Genomic DNA, 23,348 nt, shown 5'->3' with positions numbered 1-23,348 from the left:
GGCGTCGGAGAAGACTGGCTCTGGGCAGCCAAGAATGATTCCATCAAAGCGCTCAATCTAGCCACTTCCTCCTTGAGTTCACGATTTTCTTGCTCTAGATGATCCATCAGTCTTGCAGAGTTGGCTCTAGTGTAGTACCGGTGAGTCAGCTTGTCTTCAAAATAAATGAAGAGCACAGAATTAGACCATAGGACAAGAGGGTTTTATGCACATGATGCATGCAATGCTTGTGCACATGATGCATGCAATGCTTGTGCACATGATTTGTTTTTATATTTCAAAGGAACTCTAGGGTTTTACTTGCAAATTTTGAATCATTTAACATTTATCGCATATAGAAATATCTTATAAAATAATATCAGGGAAAAGAAGTACAACATTGTTAATCATGTACAAGAGGAAAGGAAAATAATCATCCTATGGATCCCTAGAAACAATCATCTAATGCTCGGGACACAGGAAGATAAGATGCACGAAGCCTCTTTACTTCCTCCTCATAAGCTGCCTCCATATCCGCCTTCTCTTTGGCGAGTCGATCGTACTTCCTCTTCCAAAACCAGGAAGACTGAGGAAGTAGAGAAGTCCATGCATCATTAGGATCATCAATAACCTGATGCTCAAGGAACTCTATCAAACCGTCCTTCTCCTTAATCTGCTGAAGCAACTCTTCACGTTCACGGATCCAAGCGCGTGAACGGTCTTCGTCTCTCAACTCCTCTACTCCTTGATTAGGGAGGGTTGAAGGCCCAGCCAAAATCATAGGTGTAGGTCTCGGATACTCGTAAGGCATGAGATACTCAGACGCTCTCTTCCTTACCCAAGCAGTGTAAGGCTCCAAAGCGATGCAATTCTTAGGACCCAACTCCTTCCTTCATTTCTTATGAATCTTGCGCCAAGCGCGGACCATCCTAGCTTTCAAGCCTTGGGGATCTTTACCCTCTTGAAAGAACACACCCTCTAACAAAATGTTATTAGGTTTATCCTTTAGGGGGAACCCAAGCTGACGACGTGCCAAAACAGGGTTGTAGTTAATCCCACCACATGTACCAAGAAGAGGCACATTGGAGAATTCACCACAAGAGTCGATAATCTGCACACCATCATACACACGGTTGTACTAAGAGATATCATCATTAGTGAGAGACATGAGTCTCGTAGACCACCATAGACACCACCCTTTGCATTCCTCATATGCAAAGAGAAATAAGCATCACCCAACAGAGTCGGAACGGGATTAAGAGTAGAAAAGATCCTAATAACATTCACATCCACAAACTTGTCGATGTTGGGGAACAATACCAACCCATAGATGAGAAGTACAAATATGGCTTCAAAGGCGTCCTCACTCATGGCCTTCCCATAGACAGTAGCTTGAGCAATGAGGAACTCAGAAGGGAGACCTTGAATTCCACCTTTGGTAGTCATATGAGCACCAACCAGGGATTCATCTATGTGTAACATGTCAGCTATCTCTTGAGAAGTAGGAATACTCTCCAAGCCACTGAACGGCAACTGATCCAGGTATGTATACCCACAAGATAAGCATACTCCTCAAGGGTAGGCAAAAGCTGAAAGTCCGGAAAAGTGAAGCAACGGTACAAGGGGTCATAAAACTGCACCAATACACTCATCAACCCTTCGTCCACCTGAGTAGTCAGAAGAGGAAGAAGCTTCCCAAAACGAGCTTTGAAACCCAAGGGATCTAGTACATAGGATGTCAGATTCCTTAACTCTTTCAGATCTGGTTGCCTGAAGCTGTACTTCTTTGTATTCCTTCTTTGTCTTTCCATGTCTGAAAATTTTGCAAATAAACCCCTTAAGTTCCTTGAAAATTTTCTTCATTATTTGATGATATGCATGCAAATGGGTGCATGAATGCATGAATGCACAATCACACTCAAGGATCAAGCAAAGCACACCAAACAAAGGTCATGGGATGGATCATATCATCCTTAATATCAATCATCCATTTTGGTGGATTATGGTTTACACCTTATCAACACCCAAGTTCCATTGATATTAAAGATATATGAACGAATCAACCATGAATCAAGGGTTTATTGCAAGTCACGAGCATGGAGTCTCGGTTAAGAACCACCCAAAGGGAGTGTACTAGGGTTTAAACCTGCCAAACATGTTCTACAAGAGGTTCCCATAGTCATCATCCCATCTTTCGGATATTATCGGAGATACGAATATTCGTATTCCAAAAATATTCTCAAGAGAGACTCTTATGAGTGTAGTATCGCGTAACAATCGTATCAAATCTTACACTTTAACGACTTTCGCACTACATCCTAAGAATAGGCCAAGATGGGCTTGGTAAACTAAGGTCCTTGGCTTCTAAGGTCTATATTGGAAAGAGTAATGTCTAACCACAACTTACTTGTGTGACATTATTGATCCCAACATGACCTCTACCAAGTGAATAGACTTGTAAGCCAACTTGCTAAGGAATAACTCCACACAAGTCAACAAGACTATGTCATTCTCCTATCCTAAGTGCACTCGAGTTCGGGTATAGAACTCATCTCACAAAGATCACCAAGCATACAAGGAATTAATATCAAGCAAATCAATCATTACATACAATACAGTAATCCTAAATTGCAAAAAAATATGTCACCAAACAATACAATACAACAAGCATGAAAAGTTGGCAAAACCCACTAGGCAAATTCATTCCCCAGCAGAGTCGCCACTTTTCTGTAGCGGGGTATTCGTTACCATTAGAGATATTGACTAAATCCAAGGTAAATCATACAAGTCGAGTCGCCACCGCACTTCTATTTATCCAAAGGAACGGTTAGAAAGCGAACAAAAACCTAAAAGTTTTAACAAAAACTAGTAAAAGAAACAGAGATCTGGGTAAGGGGGTTGGTTATGTAATGGGAAGGTGTTAGGCACCCAAAACATCCTAGGTACTCCTAGGGAGCCCTTTTTATACTTGTTGCAAAGGTTGTTGTCTTGTGAAAAATTTATTTGTGCAAACATGATTGAAGAGATGAGAGGAGAATATACAAGTTATTTACATTTTGTGTTTGGATGGATGAACCCATTGCCTACGTACCATCTTATAAAAAGATTAGGATCAAAACCTCGTAGTTCGGGGTAAAAATCTCAAAATGACTTGGTGAATTGATTGGTCCAAAAGCCTTAAGGTCTTTCGTTATCAAAGGGAGAAAACTCAACCAAACCACAAATCCACCATGTGAGGATAGCTTCAACATGCTAGTGAGGGGTTAACCCTATAATAAGCATGGAAGACTCATTGTCCATCACTAAGGATATAGGTGAGTATTACATCTACCACAAGGATAACTCAAACCTAATAGCTAAAGGTTATGAAAGATTTGATTAAGAAGGTGGCCATTGGAACCACAAAAGCATATTTGAATGGGTTATATTTAACAATTAGAAGTATGTACAAAATGGTCAAAGTTGACTTAAGGATTCAATTCAAAATAAGTGTTGTAAAAGAAAGTTTGAAAATCAAAAGCATAAGGCTTAGGTTTCTAATGTTTGAAAATAGTAGTTAAATGTTTGCACAAAAAGTTTTGGCTTGGGTTAGAGTGGAGAGAAGAAGAAGAATGGCTAAATCCTAAGCAAAACAAAAAGAGAAGGGATAAGGAATGAAACCACACTAGGAGTTCCTCTCTTGAGATCATATTGATGATCCAAGTAGCTCCCATCCTTTGGAACAAAGCAACCACAAAGTATAAGCAATCAAACAAGTCTCACAAGAGATCCTCAATGTATCTTGTTTCTTCCACTTAGATGAACATGACAATGGTCCTCCAATTAAGCTCAAATGGAAATTCCTAGCACAAAAGCACACACATCAAAAGTTCCAATGAAGTAAAACAAGAATGGACAAGAGTGAGTTTAGAGATTTGGTTCTCCTAGTCCATCTTCACCATTAAGATCCTTTTGCTCCAGTTTTTGCATAAGGAAGGTCCTAGAAACTAAGTCCAATTCTCCATTTCTTTGCATGGGGAAAGTCCTAGAAACTAAGTCCATTTCTTTGCACTTGGTTCACCACAATCAAAACAAAACACAAGCAAAATAATATATACAGAATTATGTGCTCAAGTGAGCAAAAGGCAAATGGCATTAACATAAACATGTGCTCAAGTGAGCAAAGAGAAAAGCAAAATGAATAATATGTGCAAGAATAGTAAATTGCATTAAAGTAAATTGCATAAAGTAAATGTTAATTGTCAATAGTTAGTGTTAGTAGTTAGTGTGCCATAAGGCAAATTTAGCGCTATGTTAAGCAATCGTAATTGGACTTATGTAGAAGTCACAACTATCTGAGGCCGGTCAATAATAATGTAGGCAACAAACACAAGTTAGGAGTCTTGATTAGTGAACCAAGTCCCAACAACTTGCCATGCCAAAAAGAAAATGAGAATTGATCTTGTATTGGTTTAAGCCTTTTGCATGATTTAGAAGACAACCTATCCTTAATGCAAAGCCATTCACTTGATCAGTTGATCAAGATGAATTAGATTTGAACCAAGGAAGGTTAAATGTCCCTAATCAATGCTAACTTATTAACCTTCAACTCATTGATCAAAAAAGAAAAAGAAGAAGAAGAAAAAGGAGATGAATAAAAGAAATGGAAATGACAAAATTAAAGTGTGAGAAAATTCTTTACTTTGAATAAATTTTGAATGATAGCAAATTGTGTGATCATCATCCAAATGTTGGCTGTGCATTACCTTACATGATACATTTGTGTTTTTATTGTGTTTTTATTCCATTCTATTGTTGCGTGACTGTACATAAAGACCTACATTGATACATCTCTTAAAAGAACTCATAAAATCCATTTTGTGTCAGTATGCATCAACACATAATCCTATGCATCGATCCATACAGTATGTTGTAAATCACAAAATTCTTTTGTTCAGTATGCATCGATGCATACGAGTCATGTATCGATACATGGACAGGCAAAATGCTCTATGGATCGATCCATACGAGCCTTGCATCGATCCATGATTAGTTGAAATGTCCTATGTATCAATGCATGCGAATTATGCATCGATTCATGTTAGTGGAAATGTCATATGCATCAATACATACGAATTATGCATCGATCCATGCTCACTTAAATTCACCAAAAACTCATTTATCTTACAGTATGCATCGATGCATACCCTCATGTATCAATGCATAAGTCTGTTTTATGTTCTAACAACTTCTGTTTTTGCATATATAAGAAATGTTGTGACAGCAGGGGCTGAAACGAATTCTGAGAAGAAAAACAGTTGAACACAAGATCAAAAGAGTGTAGCAGCAATTGTTTTTAGAGCAATCAGAAACCTGAAAGAGACTTCATCTTCTTCATCTTCTCAATCACTTTTCTTCAAGAACATCAACACATAATCATTCTTGTTCTTTGGATTAAAGGATCAACGAGATAACGTTCAGTGGTACGATCAAGGATCTAGCTGAGTTTTTCAGTGGAACGATCGAGGATCTAGCTGAGTTGAAGATTGAAGGGGGTTTCGAGGAAAAAACCAATTGGTTTGTCCTTCAAGAACTGGAGTGTTCTTGAGGGTTTGTTAGTCACGTTTGCAGAACAGATTCAGCCGCAGCGTTGCGTTTGGAGATCGGGGGATTTCGCAAACAGGTCGTGGAACCGGTGAATTGTTTGCAATTTCGTGCAGGAAATTCTTGATCGTGCTCAGATCAAGTGGAGGTTTCATACAAGAAGAAGTTCTTGGAATTTAGAATTTTGTCTTTGTATCGTAACCTTGTATCTACGAATTCGGCATAATTGATAATCAAAGTTCTCAATTTCATTTGAAATTGAGAGGGAGACGTACCCACACGCGAGGACGACGTGGGGAACTTCCTTACCAAATCTCTGCGTATCGTATTCTTTCCTCACTTTTCTTTACGTTTTCATCAGTTTTGCAATATCAGTTTGTGTGTTGTGGCTGAACCCTTTGCGATACAATAGTGGCAAGAAAACTTTCAAACTAAAGTCCACCATTGTTCATCATTAAGCACATACACACCAACTGTTTGACAAAATTGTTAGCCAGGTTTTATTCATTGGAAATAGACTTCAATGATAAGTGCATTCAACTAGCTAAGATTCTGGTGTTAATAATTTCTGTCATTCTTATCCAAATCCAGCATTAAACTCGCGTGTCCGGTTTTCTAGTAGCGGTTCAGAATAGACGGAAGTCGATTCGGGACTGAAATCTTCCCCCAAGTTTAAAAACTCTGATAAAATTTTAAATCCGTTCAATTTTAAAAAGGTGATCTATTCACCCCCCCCCCCCCCCCCTCTCGATCACTAGCCACACCGTCTAACATAAAGTGCATTAAATGAAATACCATGTACCAATCCTCATATGTTGACCAATAACATTGAAAGTCAAGGTCAAGCAATCAAAAACAGAAGTGAGATGAAGATTGGAAGTCAAGAAATGAATAAACTATTTTTGGCATTTTTTAATATTTAAAATAAACTTGAATTAAAATATTAAAGAAAGGCCAAACTTCAAAATCACTTCAAATCAACCTTGAAAGGTCCAAGTGATTTATCCTAAGTTCAACAAGGTCAAACAAAGTTTGACAAAAAATTTAAGCATTTTTAAAAGTCAGAAACTATTTTTAATCAATTAAAAAGGAATAAAAATAACCTAATTGAACTAAAATCTCAAATAAATCTCAAATCAATTCAAAAATTGATGAGCATATTTTTCATAGATCCATCATCATTCAAATAGGTTAGGAAAATATTTTTGCATTTTTTGAATATCAAAAACTATTTAAAATGAATTAAAAATAACCAGAAAAGAGAAAATTCACAAAAAATATCAAATGTTGAAATAAAAAATATTAAAAATCAGAAATAGAAACTAGAATTTATTTGGAGACTAATGCAATTGGTCCCATAATTTTTGGATTAAAAATGAGAGAGATATTGATTTTTGAAAATAATTGGAATTAAACAAAAATAAAAAGAAATCCAGAAAATGAGAAAAATCATGGCACGTTGGATCAACCTCATTAAATGAGGTGGCATATCCAAGGACTCTTAGCGCGCGCTTACCATGGATCCAAGTCAATGCGTCCACATGAAAAAGAAATAAAAGTCATAACAATGGACGCCTGGGATCGAATCTGGAAACACCATCACACGGTCCAGATTCAAACTGGAGGTGATGAAGCCACCGGAGCCACCGTCTTCTCCGGTGAGCTTGCAGTTTCCGACCAAATTGCAGAAATTAAAACCTTAACCAAAATGTGCGATCTATACATCAATAGAAAGCTGGGATGATGTACATCATCCCTGTACCATCCATTTTCATTCTAGATCTCTAGGATTTAAGAAATCAGAAGTTGAAAAATCTGGTGTTCATCATGAACTTAATGAATTGCAAAAATTAAAAGCATAAACATGTTGCCTCTATTGAGAGGACTTCAGCCAACACAAAATCTAAGCCAATAGGTCAAAGGATTAGGAGAATCGAAGAAAATACCAGTTGGAATGTAAGCTTGAGTTCTGGTGATTTGAGCTTGAAACTTTGCTTGCTTTGCTAAAACAGAAGTTCAATGAGATGTATGGTGAAGGTCTAGAAGCATTAGATCTAAGAATACAACCAGATGAAGCTGAATTCTAGATCTGAAAAATTTCGAGAAAAATGCAATTGCTTCTTTAGTGATGGTTGAGGAATGAATTCTGCAGCATTTCAGGTTGAATTGGGTGTGTGAAATGAGTGAAATGAAGTCTCTATTTATAGAGAAAATGGCAAGGAGAGTGTGAGCAATCCGTGTGCATGGCATGTGAAGCTTCATTGCATGGGCTTGCATGATCATGCACAAGGCCCAAAACAATGCCAAATGAGTTCTGCACACCAGCCAGATGGAATTGGACGTGTGAAATGCAAAGGCAATTGCTCATGTAGCAAGATTTCAAGTGAATTCTCCAATTGTACCTAAACAATCATATTTTCGAAAGTACCATTTAGAAAATCCAAGCATAGGCATATGGGTAATGGTTGGAAAGGTCTTTGTATGAGGAACAAATGTTATGTTGGACAAAAACTCATTTGGAGTGTGGAAATTTATGAAATTTGAGTTTAAAGTGTGATGTGCAAAACATGTCAAGGCAAGGTTTCTAAAATTGGCCAACTTTCAAGCCCTTCTGTTTGGATGATGCAAGCTTCAAATGAAAAAACCTCCAACATCAAAGTTGTAGATCTTTTCAAGAAAATCAAAATGGGCTTACATTTTGAATCATTTGTATTTTTGATGAAAGAGTTATGGGCACTTGAAGTTGGACTTTTTTTACTTTTAATGCCTTTGACCCAAAAAGACCTATAATGTCTTGCATTATCACATGTATTTCCTTTGAGATTTTGAAACTTTGTTCAACATAACAATTGAATTAGACATTTGACTCTTTCCAATTCATTTGATCCCATCTCAAAATCATAAAAGATGAGTGAGTTATGTTCTTGGGAAGTTGACCCAAAATTAGGGTTTCAGTCAAAATGACCTATAATGTATTAGAATGGCAGATGGTTTTCCAAGCTTCAAATCAAATTTTGATGAACATGAAAGTTGTTCATATTGTCCTTAAGAACATGTTTTATTTTGGAACCATCTCCATTTGACCAACACATAAAAAGTTAGGTCTTAGTGCATTTCAAAATAGTCAGATGAATTGACTGATCAACTTCTCAAGTCCATGACTCATATCTAGATGAATTGATGATTGAGGACACTCAAATAAGTTCAAATATGCATGAAATTATGAATTAAAGAACTTCCCTTGATTGTATTTGATCATGGGCTGAGGTTGCTTCATGAGTAAGGCATTGTGGTGCACAGATGAATTAGGGTTTCCTTGAGAATCAAACCTCCAACCCTTTGACTTGCTTTGATCAAAATGATGAATTAAGATGCTAGGGAGGCATATTTGATGGATGAGAGCTTTGGTAACAATTACCATGCTTGATTTCACCTCCTCTTGACCATGTCTTTGTACCAATGACCTCCTAGAAGCTTTTGACCTTGTGATTGCTCAAGCTACAAACAAAAGATGTTAGTGACATATTTTTGTGCTTTTGGTTAGTAAATAAAAATGGGAAATGCAATGATATACACTTCAAGCATGCTTGGTGATCTCAAACCACTCACAAGGAGTCCCACCCAAAGGCAAGGGACCAAGATGCTCAATGATCCTTGAGGTTGTGCAATGCAATGTTATGATGCTATGAGGGATTTTAGGGGAAAAATTGGGGTCTTACAGTACCGGTCATAATTGAAAACCCTCTTTTTTATTTATTTTAAATTACATTAGTGTCACCTTGTTTAAATTTGTAATCCCTATGGAGACAAATTATTTTATTACTTCGACTGTATTAATACACTTGCTAATAAAATCTACATTGATCTAGGAGGTCATCAATCCGAGGCAGAGGATATTTATCTTGATAGTGACTTTGTTCAGTTGATGATAATCAATGCACAGACACATACCACCATATTTATTCCTCACTAATAAGACAAGAGCATTCCAATGAGATACAACTGGGTGAATGAAATTCTTTTCCAATAATTCTTATAATTGGATCTTTAATTCCATTAGTTCAACTGGGGACATATGATACAGAGCAATGGAAACTAGAGTAGTTCCTAGAACTAGATGGATGGAGAATTCCACTTCTTTTTCAGGAGATAGATAAGTGACATCCTCTATGAGTACTTCAGGAAACTCACATACTACTGGAATCATCAAGGTATCCTTTTTCTCATTTTAATCCATCGTGAGAATCAAGAGAAAGGATTTTTCTTACTCAAACAAACAATTAACCAAATTAAGTGTACCTTCCAGTAGGGTGGTCATTACATCATCTAGAGTATCTTCCTCTATAGAAATGAAAATAGTCTTATCCATACAACCAATGTACAAAGAATTGGCAGAGAGTCAATCCATTCCCAAAGCTACATCAAACTTATTTAATGGTAAACATACTAAATCAATTAGTAAGACACGACCATTCACGGATATTATGCAATTCTCAAAGATCCATTGGGTTTCTACATAGCTATATGTTGCAGTGGTGACCACCATCGGAGATAGTAGAGGAATTTCTTCTAATATAAGTCGTTGCACACACTTAGTTGAAATAAAGGAGTGTGTTACTCCATAATCAAACAGAACAAACAAATACTGATTATTCAAGTAACACGTACCAACTATGAGGTCGCTGCTACCATTGGCTTTCTTAGCATCTGATGTATAAACTTGACATACTCCTCTTCTTGAAGCTTCCTGAAATTGTTATTTGAGAAGTCTCTTGCAATATGATCCATTTTATTACAGTGATAAAACTTCCATGACCCACTTCTACACTCACTAATATGAAATTTCTTGCAGACTCAACAATGTGAGGGTTGCACTGATCTTGCACCCTAAACATGATTTCCTTTGGATGGAGAGCATTTAGGTTTCAATTGGTGACTAGCCCTTCCATGCTACTTTTGACCTTATCTTGCTTGATGTATCTCTACCCGAATATTTTTCAAACTATTCTCCGCGACATAACATTTCCCAATAGTTTGACATATGTATTAAACCGATGTTTTGCAACACTAATCTCAATTTCACCTCACAAACCAAACATAAACTGATTTATCTTCCATCTCTCATCATGTGCATACAAGGCCTAATTTGAGTAAGCATCCATATCTTCGAATTTTCTGTATATTCTGCTATAGACATAGCTCCTTGATGGAGTTGTTTAAACTCAAACTCTTTTTGGGCTCTTATGCTTTCAAGAAAATACTTGTCAAGAAACAACACTTTAAAATTCTCCCAAACTTTTAGAATTCCTTGAATGGTCATGCGGGATGAAGCACTAACCCACCACCTTGTCATCGGACCTCTTACCATGTGAGAAGCAGAAGTTACCTTATCCTCTTCACTATAAGGAACCACTTGGAACACTCTTTCCAAACCTATGAGGCAATCATGGGCCAAAATGGGATTCATACCACCTTTAAACTCAAGAGGATTCATCCTGTAGAATTCCTGGAAGCCCCAATTGCATACATTCTGCTGGACGGATTGAGGTTGGGGATGACCTCGCATTGCTCCATCATTTGCAACATAAACTCTTGTTTTTGTTGCTACATTTGTTGCATATACGAAGTCCATTTATTCCCTTCATTTCTAACCCCTTGCTCCGGTTCCATATTTTGAGTACGAGGGCCTTTGGGTCTTCCACATCCTCGTGGCCACTCAACCATGATCCTTCATGTCACACATATAGAAATTAAGTTGATCATGCATAATACTATATACTATGGAATTATTGATCATGTCAGAAAAACAAACATATGAGGCAGAAAATAATCTACTAATGATGTCTCATGGCTAGGTCGAGTATCGACCAGGCTCTATACCAACTATAAAACCCTAATTAAATACACGTCTATAATTGAATTAATAAAAGCGTTAATAAGTTGTGTTAAGTACATACAAAAATGTCTAGATGACACATCAAAGCACACACTTCACAAAAGTTACATAACATGGTACATGTACAATAATAGATGTCTAACAAAATACTACATAAGATATCACAACAACATAGATATTGTCGCATCTCGAAAAATACGATTCCTCGCGATGGTCGCGGAAAAAATTAGTGTTCGAACAGAGTCACCACCGAACTTTATTTATCCCAATAAAGGGATAGGAAAATATCGATAAAACCTTTTGGAAATGGAATAATGGTCGTCGCAACCATATTCGGGTTCGGGAATTGATTTACGCAAGGGGAAGGTATTAGCACCCCTCACGTCCGTTGTACTCAACGGGAACCTTTTAGTTCAATTTTGCAATTTGAGTGTTAACTTATGTATGTTTGTTTTATTCGAGTAATTAGAATATTGAAAAGAGATGGATGGAAACCTCAGAAAAGGGAAAAGGGAGGTTTTTTATTCTTGTGCTCGCGAAGATACAACAATCTCCTGCCCACGTATCCTTATGGTATAATAAGGAAATCAGAGCATTCGTAGTTCGGGGAACTACGGTTGGTTGGTGTTTTTTAATGAATAACTGTTTAGATCGCGTCCTAAAGGCTAAACCTTGGCTTGTCTACTCTCGGCGGAGGCTTAAGCACTGGTTTGTTATGCGCATTAGAAAGGATTAAATGGTGTTCTTTTTGAAAAGAGTTTAGGTCACACGGAAGTGACAAGTTGGATTAATATGTTGGATGTTTTGATTGGTTGAGATGTTTTTGGTTGGATGACGATCACTCGGATAGTTGAGTAAGACAACTCGTATCCTAACAGTCGGGAAAGGGAATAGAAGACTCTGGACCACTTTATTTTTCATCCTTAATTATAAAAAGGATTTGATAGTAATTAAGGTGTTTTGAAAGGATGACGAATACTCGGATAATCGAGTAAGACAACTTGTATCCTAATAACCGAGAAAGGGAATAGAAGACTCTAGACCGCTTTCTGTTTCATCTAAATATTTATGAAAATAAGGTTGTATATGGTTGACGTATTTTAGAATGAACGACAAGTACCTGAATGACTGAGTAAGACAACTCATATCCAAGCATTCGAGAAGAGGAGTTGAAAGCTCAAAACTGTCTCCTTTTTCGTATAGTTTATTAAGAAAATGACTTACTTAAGTTGTATGTTTGCAGAAAAATGACAACTGTTCGAATGATCGAGTAAGAGAACTCGTATTCGACCAATTGAGGAGTGAAATTGAAAACTCAAAGTCAACTCCCTTTTCATTTAGCTTTCTGTGAAAATATTTTGATTTAATCGGGGTTTGGAGATTTGTAGAGGAACGACAATTATTTGACTAACCGAGTAAGAGAACTTGTACTCAAATAGTCGAGGAGAAAAATTGAAGACTCAAAGTCATCTCCCTTTTTATTTCTTATTGTAAAAGAATTTGATTTATCGGTGCTTAGGTGGATTAGAAATGATGATTGTTCGACTAATCGAGTAAAAGAATTCGTGTTCAAATAATCGAGGAGAGGAGTTGAAAACTCAAAACCATCTCCTTTCTTATTTCTAAATGAAATAGTTTTTAATTGTGATTAAGTATTTTAATTTAATTTTAATAAAGAATACTCGATTTTGGATCGATGTTTAAAATTTATGTTTACAAATGGATTAAATTTTATTTAGTGAGTCAGTCATCTACTCGATAAATTAAAATCGAATAGGTCTTATTGTAAGAAAGCCCAAGAGTAAGCTATGTGAGGTTGATGGTGATACTTTTACAAATGATCGACTTACGAAAGGTGTTTTGAAAATGAGCTTGACTTTGAATCGAGAAATATGTGATTTATTTTTTTGAAATTGGTTCGAATGATTTAAATCGGTGAAAACGACATAATCTGGTCACAATTGTAACACACCATACATATGTATTCAAGACTTGGTATAAATAAATAAATACAAAATAATCATGCACATACACTCCACAAAAATAAACAATTATATAAATTATAAGTGATATTAATAATAATATAATTAATTAATTAAATAATTAATAGATTATTTGATTAAATAATAAGTAATTAAAAAATAATGATATAATCAAATAATTGAATTTACCATTAAGTATTAATAATAATAACAATATATAATTATATAATTTTGAAAGAAAGTAAATAACATAAATGAAATGAAAGTAAATAAAATATTTAAATATTGTAAAATAAATAAATAACTATCCCTAGGAATTAATAACTATCTAATATATATATATATATATATATATATATATATATATATATATATATATATATATATATATATATATATATATATATATATATATATATATATATATATATATATATATATATATATATATATATATATATATATATATATATATATATATATATATATATATATATATATATATATATATATATATATTTATAAGTGTACATGAAAAATATAACAAGAAAGAAGGAATAAGTCAAAAAAATAAAGAAAATGGGTTGCATCAAGTGAGGGCCCAAATCTGGCACTGCTGAATAATAAAAGGGGATTTAAATAGAAAAAAATGGTCTTTGGGCCCAACCTGAGTTGGCCCAACACGGAACCAGCAAAGCCCTAAAGGCCTGGTCAAACGTTGACCTCCTATGGAGGTGTCTGGGCCATTGGATCAGAAGACTTTGACACAGTCAACAAATCAGATGGAAAGCTTGAGCGGGTGCACCAACATATTGTGGGGGGATCCACACAAGATCCCCTGGTTGACTCAGAAGTCAACCACATGTGACGCCTCTTGGAGAGGCCACTTGGCGCCCATGCAGCGACTCTCATCACCATATAAAAACAAATATTGAGAGAGAGAGCCTCATTTGCTCCTCTTGTTCTCTCTCTTCACTTCTGAAAACAAAGTTGCTCTGCAACTTCATCTTCTTCTCCGTCACCACCCCCGGTCAAACCTGCCAGAGAAGACAGTGGCGGCCGGCCAACCGCGGCGGCGGCGCCTTCTTCTCCGGTGACCCCCAACCCTAAACCTAAAAAACCAAACACATATCCCACCTCATTTTTGCTTCTGAATCCAAATCCAACCTTGTTTCTTCCAAAATTCGCTTCAATCAACCGGATCGGCGGTAAGGAAATAAAAAAACTTAACCCTAATTTTGAGATTTAACCTTCAATAGTCACGATTTGAAGAAATTAATATAGGGGTTTTGATTGTTTTGCAGTGACGAACAAAAAGCAAATGGGTTTCAAACAAGGAAAGGAGGGAAAGGAATTACTTGGCTTGCGTCGTCGGCGATGACGAGTTCCTCCACCGTGCTTCAGATAAGTTTCTTTCTCTTTCTTAATGCTCTTCGTCTCCCTCTATTCTTTCTTCTTCTTTTTGGTTTTGAATGTTGTCGTTCTGTTTTTGCTCCTTTGGGGTGTTATGCGTTTACTATTAAAAAATTATTTTTTGATTTCTCCATGGATTCTCAAAAACGTGTTCCTGTTGTTTTGTTTTTTAGGGTTTGATGTTAACAGAAAGTATTTTGATTGTTTTCTCTTGGATTCTCCCAAAACGTCCTCTCTGTTAATCTTTGTTGTTGTTATATATATGGTGAATTTTGGTTTTGAGATAACTTGTTAGGTTATCTCTTTTCCAGATTTTATGGAATGATTATTCTGTGGATTTATAGTTGTTTGGATTAGTGTTTATTTTGATCTCTTGTGCAAAACATTAATCTGAGCAATTCATCAATTATTTTTCAGTTTTCCATAAGCGCTTATTTGATAACCCTTTTTAACCTCTAAGTTGATTTTGCAGGTTTGTAAAAAAGGTGAATAGATGTTGATTGAAAGGGAAGTTTTGCGCCTGCTTCGGCAAATGGATTTGGGGCGCTGCAATTTCAGTAGAAGTTTTGGAAAAGTCTTTGAAAAGTTCACTGCATCAGACTGCTGGGTTTACAGCTTATTTCAAGTTTTTTAATTTCTTCTGATGTGACATAGATCTCTTTGGATAATGCATTATGTAACTTTTGGACTATGTAAATTTGGATTAATCCTGTAAGCCTTTTTTTGGAATTATTTGTAAGATTTGTATAATTTTAATTTATGATCTTTTTTGGGTAATTATGTAGATGCTTTTGGATTATTTGGAATATCTTTAGACTTTAAAATTTATTTGTGCAATTAATCTCTTTTTTTTAAAACACTTAAACTTTGTCTTAATTATTTTACTTGTGTTAAACAAAAATGCTTAGACTTTAACTCAAACTGAAAATGGATTGGGCCATATTAATCAAATTGGACTTTTAACTTGGTCGACTTTAGCACATTAATATTAACCAAAATAAAATGTGACAAAAGGTCTTAAAATAAAACAAACCACAAATATTGCAATATCAACCTTAATCACAAAACCAACACATACACATACATATGATGACTTGATCTAAACCAAAACACGCATACTTAAAAAGATGCAAATTTAGTTTAAGGTTTTTATGAATGGTTTAGAGATTTGGCATATATATTTGAGATGTGCAAATGGGCTTAATGACAAATGATCATAAAAATAATCATGTCTCTTAATACTTACTAATAATCAAATGGATTTTGGATTAGTAATGTAAAAAGATTTGAACCACACTTTGCAATATTAATCATGGACATGTTTATGTGAACGGACCTTTTTAAAACCAAGAGATCTCATGGATAAGCCAAAATGGGTCTTGTTAACCAAAATGCACATGTTATCCCATGCTTCAGTAATGGCAATAAGAGACAAATGCAACAGATGTCTTCTTAAGGATCTCAACAGATGAAAATGTCACTGAAGATTTGATGTCCCCAATGGCTGAGAAACCCTAAGATAGAACTTATGTCTTGAGATAAAATTCATGCCTTATAACATCTGGTAGTGAATGTTGGTGAAAGATTTTTCTTACCCGGACAAAATTGGGGTATGACAGATATCACGGTCTTAGGATCTTTAGACCATATTGCCTTTACCTTTGTACTAATTCGATTTACCTGAAATGATTAAACATGGGGTAAGATACAACTATCTCAGTGGAGTCCTAACTAAACCTCAAGTCTGCTCAGCCAAGGGTTCTAGTATCTAACACACATCCTAATACTATTTTAACACATTAGGTAGCAAAACAAGAGAATGTAGCGCTTATAATTTCTCAAAGTACATAATATATCGATCACTTAGCCACACAGAAGTGTAGATATTCGGAGATGATTAGCCAGAACATTTGTAACAAACTACAAAGTCTATCCATTCGGTAAAGTTTAACGGTATAACCTACCCCATATAGTCCTGGATGTATGCCCACTATGGCGAGGTCTTCCGATTTACCTGCCTCCCTTTGCTTAGGTCTTATACTTTTAATATAACTACATCTCGACCAACCATAGGCGTTCTAATAATTACTATATACATATATTAGATTCCCCTTTCGAAATTATGCTATTGGTACATGCCAAAAACAAAGTTTCGTTACACTTCTACTCACCAATCTTTTCTAAGGAGTTCTTACTCGACTGATAGGGTTACTCACTTTCATACTTTTATATTACTAGTTGATTAAATAGTTACAAGCCACAAGGGTTTTATTCATTTCAATTTCCTTAAACTTGGAAATACTATGATATAAACCAAATTCTTAATCAACTTACATTCCATTTATGCTCACTACCAATTACTACAAGTGAATCATTAAGTGTTTCCATTCAAAATCACTATACTCTATCACTTATAATAAAGTAAGGAAAAGATACATCGCATGAACCAACTAGGGTTGCAAGATAAAACAAGGAAATGGAAGGTAATAGGTCCAACATGGTTCACCCATGTCAGCCAACACAGGCCGCATTAGGGCCAGGACGCCCATTCCATACAAAAAACTAGGAAGGGACACGACATTCCCGTGCTGGCCTACACGACCATGCAAGTCTCAAGCGTGCTCCCTTACATTTTTTTCCAGAGAGGAACATGATTCCCCCGTGTCAGGGAAACATGCGATGTCATTCCCGAAATTTGGGAAATCTCTCTTTTGTGTTTTCCATCTGCATTGCATCCAAGAATACCCATCCAACTCAACATACATATAATTATTCAAGAAAAATGCACTAAACACGAGGTAACAAAGCATGCATGATCATTACACAAAACTTCATGATCATTCAATCATGAATTCGTCGTATGAAGAACAAAAACAATCTTTGCGTTCTTTACAATACTAATCAAGGAGATTCATGTTATTGACTTAGATAACTACCAAAACGAAATCCAAATATCATGCAACATCAACACACAAGTTGTTCATGCTCAAACACAACCACCAAACATAGATTTACCAAGTTTGACATATTTCATCTAAGCTAATCTCATCTATCGTGCATATATGTAGATGGTTCTAAAATCATGCATGATCATCACACAAAATTTCATGATCATTCAATCATGAATTCATTGTATGAAGGACAACAACAATCTCTATATTCTCTACACTTGTAATCAAGGATATTCATGATATTGAATTAGATTAATTACCAAAATTAAATTTACGTATCATGCAACATCAACACACAAGTTTGTCATGCTCAAACACAACCACAAAATATTGATTCACCAAGATAGACATATTGCATCTAAGTTAATACCACCTATCATGCATCTACCTAGATGGTTCTAAAATCCCAATCAGTTGCTTATAGAACCATACCTCAATGGTAAAACCTGAATTGAAGGTGAAAATAGATGATGATGAACAAATTCCAAAAGCTTGATTCTTTATTCAAAGGCTAGCAAGATTTCCACATGCAATATGCTTCAATATGAATAAAAATCCTTTCTTCCTATTATTATTATTATTATTATTATTATTATTATTGTTATTATTATTGACGTCCAAATAGACACTCTTGTGCTCGCCTATCCACTTTTTAATTATGCACACACATAAAAGTATGAACATTGTTTTTTTTTAAATTTAGATTTAGATTTAAATTATTTACATAAAATATTTGGCATATGTTTTTATTTATTAAATATATAATAAATATGATATATAATTGATATGATCATCTAAAATAAACATCTATGAAATAGAATAACCAATGAAATAAATACGTAGTTATTTATTTGAAGAGTTTGAATTCAATATTAGATATGGTCAATGTACATTAACCGTGCAAATTTATATTTATACACTATACAAAAATAAATAGATACTCTTCACATACGCACGCGCACACCTTGACATACGCACGCACGCACATGCATGCAAAAAAAAATCAAATATTTTGGAAATAGGTGGAAGAAAGAACTCGCATAAATAAATCATATATAAATAGTGTCCCAATATTTTGACATCAACCTCTTTTTCTTTTAATCCAAAAAATATATATTTGGATTGTTGCTTTATTAGTCACAACCCAAAACATAAAAAGATATAACCACATATAATAAATACATTCAACTACATAAATATTTTAATGATTTATTTAAATGAATATTTAACACACAACAAATATACTATTATTTTCTTTTTTTATTGATTAAATTTTGATTACATAAAGATGTGTTAAAAAGATACATGACCGGATTAAAATAATGGAAAAATTGTGGCAGTTTATTTAGGTCGGTTATAAACACCGCCGTAATTTACTGAAAATTCTACCGGTTATTACAAATGACGTAATGTATTTCACTCTATGGCGGTTTCAATCGCCACTTTTAACATAATGTACATTCAGTTTTTCTTACGCAACCTATTTTTTCTCTAACTATATTAATCTATTTTCACTGTCACTTTTTTCTTACTGTCCCTATTTTTACTCTAATTATATTAACTTTTTTTTTTTATAATAATTTTCCTATTTTAGTGTGAACTTTTTTTCAGTATACGAGTCTTTAAATTAATATTTTTTTCTTTTAGAGACATGCAAGTTTTTACATTAATATTTATATTTAATATTACTTTTAAGATGACTAAATTGATATAATTTCTTTTGAAAAAACACAACACATTTCACTTTGAATCTCACCACTGCTTTGAACCTCATCATCGCAGTGAATCTCACTGTTTCAGTTTTCCTTCTGCCACACTTTATATATCATTCTCGATATCTATTAGTTAAGTAATGCTATATAAGATATAAAAAGTTCCTCTCTGATATAATTTCTTGATATCAGATCTATGATGTCTCTTTCTCTAATTTTTTCTAGGTTTTTTCGTTGTATTACTATTCCTTTTTCCATTATCATGGATTTTCTTAAACTATGTGCATTTTATAATCTACTCTTTGATTGGATTTAATTTAATTTTTAGGTCAAATTTGGATTCATATTAGTATTAGTTAAAATTTTAATCAACTCTTCTATTTTCTATTTGAACGTTTTAGAAGGTAGTAACCGTTTTCATGCTGAGGGAGCCTCTAGTTCAGCCAATATGGTCCACTAGTTGGCCATTTAAACATATTGTCTGTGTTACATTTAAGGTTTATGATCATCATCGTTTGGGATCACGAGTTTGACCAAGATTTGTTATGTACTCATTCTTTTACTTATAGAAATTATGTGAATTTCTTGCCTTTTTTTTACCACTTCAGTTGACGCGCCAACAAAAGTTGTTGCATAACTTTAAGCAAATTGTGCTTCTTTGAATGTGATCTAGAATCCAGATACTAGGGATGAAATGATAGTTGTTAGAAAAATTATTCATGAATATTGCGCAAGTAGTTGGTGCATAGAGTCTTTGTCTCTGCGTGTTATAGGTTTCAGCTTATTAAATTTGATTCTTAATCATGGAAAAATTAGATATTGAATTGTTATGTCCTTCAACTTTTTATATTTCTTTTTGGATTTAAGTTTTTCCTTTAAAGATATCATTTCTTTGGATTTGTAAAAAAAAATTAGAAATGAATCTTCAACAACACATGCCACTCAGATAATGAATTCTCATATTGTAAGTAATGGAGAAAAATTATTGTTATGGTAATTAAATGGCCTATACATGGTGAAATATTGTGTGTCAAGTCTTTTACTACGGTTGAAATCTAGAACCATTGTGAAATATATTGGAATCTTCAAAAATCGAGTCGATGGATATCGATCCCTGACCTCGACCTTTTACTACAATTGTGTTTATACAATTGTAGTGATAGGTTACGCATTACTGTGTTTTTACCACGATTTGTAGCTCCTGGTGGTAAAGATAACACATACAACCACACCCTTCTTTACCACAAGCCACCATCCGTGGTGGAATCATTCTGCCAACCGTTGTAAAATAAGTATTTCGTAATAGTGAAAATTATAAGTAATAAACAATAATTCAAACTCAAAATAAAACTCAAAATTAAAATAAATTGAGAAGAGTTTAAATGATTGAAATAAATTTAATGGTTTATAATTTAAACTTAAACCTAAAACTTCTAATGTTTCAGTCTCTCCATTTTCACTATTACTAAAAAAAAACCATAATATCCACCATTTTGAACACATCAAAAATTCCGCACTCACATCATTACTTTGTTAAAGACGGCAAAGACGTTGTAGGTTGATAAATCTATCTGAGCTCAATTTACCATGTCTTTTTTGGGGACTTCTTTACGCGCACCCTATATGTTTCTAGCGCACCACACGAATTTTCAAAAATTTCCTCTGCTTTCGGAGATGCACCTCTTACATACTCAATAAAGGTCATTCTGAGATGCGTCCTATAAGTTAGGTTATTTTTATTCCGGAGATGCATCTCCGGAACATTTTAAGGAATACCTTATGTATTTATCAATTCAGTAGAAATTTTGGAGATGCATCTCCGGAATTATGGGAAACACTTTGAAATTTTATGTCACCTTTGCATGTCAGATATTTCCGGAGATACATCTCCGAAAATATCTAATAAAAGAACCAATTGCATGATCACACAACCATTGTTGACATAGTTGGTTTTCAACCAAACCCTTCACCAAAAAGCCCTCTACTCACAATCCATTTTCACTCCAAATCTCAATTCTTTTGGTTCATCACATCATAGGGAGCAAAAGAAGATAGAATTTCATATAAAGATCCTTCATTTCCCTCTGCATTAGTCACATTAATCATGCTTTCTTCTGGAAAAAAAGAGAGCGTTGTGTCCGGAAATTTATCTCCTGAACAAGTATGAACTATTCCGGAGATCCATTTCTGGAAGTTGTCTGTATTTGATTTCTAGTTCTATTTTCAGCAGTAACGCTTATATATTGTTATGTTGTAATTGTTTTCATTAGATATGGTGCACCCCGATGTTTTCCCAAAAAAGGTTGTTTCTCCAAATGTCCAAGGTGTTGTCGTGAAGGCGGTAAATGTTGGCAACCAATTTAAAAACAAACAAGAATTGAGTCTTGTGATCAAATGCTTCAATGGATTCGTATGGAGACCTCTAAACTTGTGTTTGATGTGGTTATCGAAAGGTACGATAATGGTTCGGATATAAAATACGCTTTTGTGATAATGACGTGCGAAAGAAGCGGGAAATATATAACTCCTCTCTGGAATTTTAAAAGAGACGATACTGGGTCTAGAAAATGTGAGTGTCCTTTCAAGGTGCGTGGTTACATGTTGGCAAAAAAATTGAAGATTTAATGTGATATGTGGTTTGCATAACCATGATTTATGTGAGAAATTAGTCGGCCATCCTAGTGTGTGTCGGCTCATGCCGAAAGAGAAGGAATGTGTTGCTGACATGACCATGAATCTGGTTCAACCAAAAAATATACTTGCAACATTGAGACGAAAACAAACCAAAAATATCTCAAATATCAAGCAAGTGTATAATATTTGATACCTGATTAAAAAGACGATTATGGGGATAGAATTGAGATGCAACAACTCTTGAAACTGTTGGATGATAACAATTACATGTCTAGGTACCGAACGTGTGAGGATGAAGTCATTATTAGAGATATATTTTTGACTCATCCTGATTCCATAAATTTTTTCAACATGTTTCCTACGGTGCTTATACTTGATTCAACCTACAAGACCAACAAGTATAGACTTACGTTATTGGATATGGTTGGTGATACCTCAACTGAGAAGACATACTCTATTGGGTTTGCATTTCTTGAGAGTGAAAAAGAGGATAACTTTACTTGGGCGTTAGAGGTGTGTTGGACACTATTGAAGGATCAAGGTGAGATGCCTAAAGCGATTATTATCGACCGTGATACTGCATTGATGAATTCGGTTGCAAAGGTATTTCCTTCTTCTAATGCATTACTTTGTAGGTATCACATAACAAAGAATGTAAGAAGTTAAGTTAAACCCACGGTAGGTAGGAAACAGGTAGAGTCAGAAGATGGAAAATTGGTGAAGACGGTCTCCTTCATATTTTGAACATGTTGACAAAAATTTTCCCGACTCACCAACTCCAAAATTTCAAAAAAGTGTTGTCAAAGGATCTTGCATTAGCAAACCACCTATGATGCCGCCTCTTCCAAAGATTCCATTCATCGACAAGATGCTAGTTTTTATGCAAAAATATATCAAGCGGATCGTCAATGTTGAGGGGGGCGATAATTGCGGTTATTGAGCCGTTTCGACTTTACTCAGTAAAGGAGAAAATAGTCATACACTTGTTCGTCATCAACTTATCCAAGAGTTAAAGATGCATAAAAAATCATACACACGATTGTACGGAAAGAAAGAATAATTCGACAACGTTTAAGAGTATCTTGTTCCTTGTCTTAGCAGTCCGATACTGGAGGCAAAATAGATGCGCTTCTCTGACATGGGTCACCTAATGGCATGTGTGTATAATAGAATGTGTATCGATCTAACACAATATGAT

At 34.9% G+C, this 23,348-nt stretch overlaps 1 protein-coding gene across 1 annotated transcript in view; it reads right to left on the bottom strand.

Annotated features, from left to right (window-relative positions):
• Positions 1 to 14,412: 14,412 nt before the first annotated feature.
• Positions 14,413 to 23,348, bottom strand: part of LOC127102269 (uncharacterized) — a 37,528-nt gene continuing 28,592 nt past the window's right edge. Inside the window, exon 3 of the mRNA XM_051039662.1 lies at positions 14,413 to 14,552. Coding sequence (XP_050895619.1) covers positions 14,413 to 14,552 — 140 coding nt within the window. The remainder of the gene's footprint in view (positions 14,553 to 23,348) is intronic.

The sequence above is a fragment of the Lathyrus oleraceus genome, chromosome 7, assembly GCF_024323335.1.
Source record: "Lathyrus oleraceus cultivar Zhongwan6 chromosome 7, CAAS_Psat_ZW6_1.0, whole genome shotgun sequence".
In the NCBI taxonomy this organism is placed as follows: Eukaryota; Viridiplantae; Streptophyta; class Magnoliopsida; order Fabales; family Fabaceae; genus Lathyrus; species Lathyrus oleraceus.
Note: the sequence above shows the minus strand (reverse complement) of the source record. Positions and strands in the feature narration are given on the sequence as shown.